General features: G+C 41.6%; 1 protein-coding gene across 1 annotated transcript; it reads right to left on the bottom strand.

Moving 5' to 3' along the window:
- Positions 1–692: 692 nt before the first annotated feature.
- On the bottom strand, positions 693–1,641 carry LOC119537327 (olfactory receptor 149-like). The gene is given in 2 exon segments (XM_037839830.1): positions 693–1,199; positions 1,201–1,641. Coding segments are annotated over 2 exon segments (948 nt in total).
- Between the last annotated feature and the right edge of the window lie 3,457 nt (positions 1,642–5,098).

Genomic DNA, 5,098 nt, shown 5'->3' with positions numbered 1-5,098 from the left:
CACACAGCACAGTTACCTTCCACGGATTCGTCTTATCTGCCCTCTCCACATTCTCCTTCACATGCTGCCCTTGCACAGCCAGGGCTTCTTTTCAGGTATAAGCTCAAGAGACAAGACAGGTGATGACAAAGCACATGAGTACCTTTGCTCCATCCAAAGGAGATCTGCCACAGGAGCCGGTCAGAAGTCTCTCTCTTTTTACAACTTCCTTATGGTCCAGAAGTCACCGCATGCTACTAGAAGCCATGGGGATGCACTGCTCCCCTTGGTTCACTAACTCCTAGACCAATCATGTGAGGTCTTATCCAGTGCAGGCATGTGAGGAGATAATCACAGCACCCAAGATGAAGAAGTATCAGGGTAAAGGTGGAAAGAGGAAGAGGGGATGCAGGAGGATAAAGAAAATAAAGACTGGGAGGCATAAGGCCCATGTCATTCTGATGACTGGGAAAAGCCCCCTCTCCCTGAACAGCTGTGTGATATGCTCAAGAGATCACAGGTGCCAGAGTCAGAAGACCAGTGCTCAAGTCCTCACGCTGCCATTCTCGCCTTATGTGTCCTTGGACAAGTCACTTTAGCTCTCCAAGTCTTAGTCCCCACCTTGTAAAATGGTGGTAATAATGTAACCTGTGCTTTCAAATTCAACCAAATGAAATTGCTTTATAAGCTATGATGTGCAGTTGAAGTGTTAGCTACTGCTCCCTCTGCAACTGGTCAGGAAGGAAGCCCAGGTGATGTAGGACCTTCCTCAAGGATGATTTCACCTCCTTATTCCTGAGGCTGTAGATCAAGGGGTTCAGCATGGGGGTGACCAGGTTGTTGAGGATCTGAACAGTTGCATCCAGCCAGGGACTGGGGGTTGGCCTTAGGTAGATGAGGACCACAGGCATATAGAAGAGGAGGATGGCTGTGAGGTGGGCACTGCAGGTGGAGAAGGCACGCCGGCAGCCCTCAGCCAAGCGGATCTGCAGGATGGAGTAGACAATGTGACTGTAGGAGGTAAGGATGAGAAGGAAGCAACTGAGGGGCATGAGACCCACACTGATGAACCCCACCATCTCCAGGGCTGACGTGTCTGCACAAGCCAGCTTCAGCATCACTGGGATATCACAGAAGAAACAGTCCACCTCACTGGGGCCACAGTAGGGCAACTGGAAGGTGAGCGTGGTTAGAAAGGTGGCCTGAATACAGCCAAAAAAATGAGGTCCCCATAGCCAGGAGGGCACACACTCTGTGGCTCATGATAATTGTGTAGCACAGAGGGAAACATATGGCAACAAAGCGGTCGTAAGCCATCACTGTGTACAGGAAACACTCAGTGCAGCCCAAGAAATGGTAGAAGAAGAGCTGGGACACACAGCCTGCATAGGAGATGGCTCGGCTGTTCCCTGAGAGGTACAGCAGCATCTTGGGGGAACTCACAGAAGAGAAAAACATATCACACACAGACAGCTTGCAAAGGAAGAAGTACATGGGAGTGTGAAGGCGTGTGGAGGAGACAATTGCCAGGAGAATGAGTAGGTTCCCCATGAGGGTGAAGATGTAGAAGGACAGAAAAAGGGCAAAGAGCAAGGTCTCCAGACCTTCTGTGTGTGGGATGCCCAGCAGGATAAATTCAGTCACCACTGAGAGATTCCTCATTTTGTGGTAAATCAGACCTTGAAAATGGACCCAAGTCATCAAAGTGGACACCTATCCCAAAGTGGACCCCTACATCAAATTATCAAGCTTCTTGCTGATGAGGGCATTGGCTATGTTTTTAACAAGCAAATACCAGATTTCTTATGCAGAGCCAGATCTAAAAAAATACATAAGGTAATCTGAAATGATTATTTCAGAGCCACATCTATCCAAATCCTGGAAGGAATGTTTTGTAGACGTGGATTGTTCTCCTTTGTGACAAATTCAGAAAGTCAGAGACATATTCAAGACATTCTCGTGTTAAGTTGGATAACTTTGTATTGTTTAATTCATGGATTTATGTTCTTTGTGCATGTTTATATTTTCAACCCTCACTATCTGTTCAAATAACAACTCTCTCTTCATTACCCTCTGAAAAATAACAGAAAAAAAAATTGTATTAGAAATTTTAAAAACTCCTGATTTGAATCCTAGCCTTGCCACATATTAGCTATAGGAGTTACAACAATCTACAAATTGTCTTTCATAGACACAGTTTCATCATCTACAAAATGGAAATCATAATGGTTATAATATCAACAATTTTGGCAACAAAAATATTCAATTACGTGGTAAAGTTTATGAATCATCTGGGAAAGAAGTGTCTGGCAAAACTACAAATCATCATGAAAAGTGTTCCTATACTATATGTATTTCAAACTTAGTTTTTTGAGTGTCTTATTTTAATATCAGTATTCTATAATTGTGAGCAAATAAGCATTTTATTAATTCATTATTGAGTAGACTTAGACCATGTCTTCTTCAGATTACATTCTTCCGGACTGCGGAGTTTTAATATGCCCAACTCTATCAGGAGATGCTGCTCCAGTCCTTCTAGTTCTTTTAATATTTTCTAAATGGACTTGAGGGGACTCTGAAATATTAAGCAGAAGAAACCACAGGTAAAGCATCAAATTCATGTTATTGTGCTGCAGTAAAGAATACAGTGACCCATGCAGAAGAAAGGCAAAGAACAGGACTAAGTAAGTAGGTTGCACAATTCAAGAACAGGGAATGACACCTGGAGGACCCACAGAACACTTCCTCTCATTACTCATACTAACAACAACAGTAATAGATATCATTTGGTGATTATTCACTGTATTCCAAGGACTAGGCTTAGCACTTTTGAAATATGATTTATTTCTTTAAATAAACTCATGAGGAAGCACTATCATGACTATTCTCATTTACAAATCAGGAAAATAAAGCTTAGGAAAAGTAAGTAAATTGCCCAAGGTCACAAAGCTAGTTTATGACAGAGCCAGTGCAGAACTGTTTCATTCCACTGTCCATGCCCTTATTTTTTTCTTTTTCTTCTATGTTCATGATAATCCATCCATATCTCACATTATCACTTGTACAGTCCTCATCATTCTCCATTTTAAACAATTTTCATAACTCAAAACACCCCATAGCTCTTTTCAACCCTTAATTATTTTGTCCCTAGTATTTGTGTGGTACTAGTAAGGTATTCCTATTAATTATAGTCCCTAGTATGCAATAGATAGAGTTTCCCATATACCGTTCTTTTGTCAACTCTCTGTACTAGTGTCATGTCTTAGAAGTATATCATGCAAGCACCTATCTATATTTGTAGTGGTGATCTGTGGGATACATGCCTTTAAACAACCCTTTCAATCCTGTTCGTCTTCAAAACAGCTCTGATACTTATAATCCCATCAAACAATCATCACCCCTATCTACTCCCATATGTTTGAATTCACCCTCATTAACATATCTGAACATATTAGATTATCATTCCCCCTCACTAGCTTCTGTCTATCACTAGGTCCCCAATATTCTACATTATAAGGCATTGATTTTACTGTGTCAGGGAGTTCATAGAAGTGGTTAACATACAATATCTCTCCTTTCGTGTCTGACTTATTTCACTCAGCATTATATCTCAAGGTCCATGCCCTTATTTATTAGAAAAAACAACTCATGTTTACCTCTGCTTTCTTAGACTGCCTGTTCCACTGCCAGGCAATGGCAAACAACAGAAATCATTCAGGATAGGTTCACATTATTGTTCTGTAATAAGGTGGGAAAAGTCTTCATGTCTTCCTGGTAGTTTCCAGTCTTGACTTTAGCACCACACCTGCTTAATATCTCAGTTAGTGTTAGAGATCATGTAACTGGCTTTTTCCATCCCTTTGACAATGGACCTCAGTGTCGTCTCTAACATAGGAGCTTTCAAGTTCTAGAGCTGCATGTAAGAGGTACATTCCAATCATAGTTTATGGCAAGTGTCATTTGAAAACATCCCTAAAGAGAATGATCAAGTCAGAATGGGTCACCCACATACCACACAGGAAGAACTGTGTAATAATGAAGATAGCAGAGAAAAACAGCAGCATTCTGGCAGGGGCAATGCTGCTAACAGCCCACTCTTTATGACTAGTTCCAACCACACCTGCAGAGTCATTCTGAGCTACTCACATTTCTGTGAGCCCTGGATGCCCTGCCTTTGTCAGCAAAGGCTCTCAGAGGTCTTGGCTCCTTGCCTACGTCAGACATCATGATATTCTGTGAGTGTGCAATCATGTTGGATTTTTAAGTCCATTTCAGGATAAAGACGTCCCTGACCAGGAGGTCATTAGTGTGTAAAGGGCAAAGGCTAACAGGGAAGCATGGGCAGAAGTTCAAATACTTACAGAGTCCCCTGGGAGCAAGGTTGGGTTTTCCAAGGCGTTATAACAAGACCTCACGTTTACTGTTTCAGGCAGAGAACAGTGATCTCCAGCCAAAAGATCTTTGATTCTTCTTCTACTTATAAAGAATTTAAACTCCTAGGGTTTTTAAATCAAGACCTGTACACACTCACTCTCCAGATTGCTTCCTTGCAACTTTCTTCCCGTCCCCTGAAGCCCTTTTTGGGACTCAGTGATAGCTCTGAGGGAGCAATTAGTTTGTCAACCTTTTTCATCATCCAAAATGAAAAAAATAGTAATGAGATCATTGGAAAGGAGTGCTTTGAGGTGGGAAACAACTGCAATCCTCCAAGACCAAGACCTCATGCATGATAGATAAGCACCAATTCTTACCCTGAGGTTACCTGCTCTGCTGTCCCTTTGTTTGCTTTTCAAACATCAAGCCTTTGCTTGTAATATCATTTGTCTCATCACTTTTTAAATTACCCCTACATTTCTGGGCCATATAATTACCTCTAACAGACACCACCATTCAACGCAGAAACCTGATCAGTTGGTGTGAAGGTTTGAAGTTGTATGTGTCCCAGAAAAGATTATGTTCTTCAAGCTAATCCATTCCTGTGAGTGTAGACCTATTGTAAGTATGATCTTTTGGTGAGTAGGATCTTTTTTTAACCTAATTTTACTGAGATACAGTCATACACCATACAATCCATCCAAAGTATACGATTAACAGTTCACAGTGTCATCACATATTTGTG

The sequence above is a fragment of the Choloepus didactylus genome, chromosome 6 (genome assembly GCF_015220235.1).
Source record: "Choloepus didactylus isolate mChoDid1 chromosome 6, mChoDid1.pri, whole genome shotgun sequence".
Classification (NCBI taxonomy): Eukaryota; Metazoa; Chordata; class Mammalia; order Pilosa; family Megalonychidae; genus Choloepus; species Choloepus didactylus.
The sequence above is the reverse complement of the archived record's forward strand: the minus strand, read 5'-3'. Positions and strand labels throughout refer to the sequence as shown.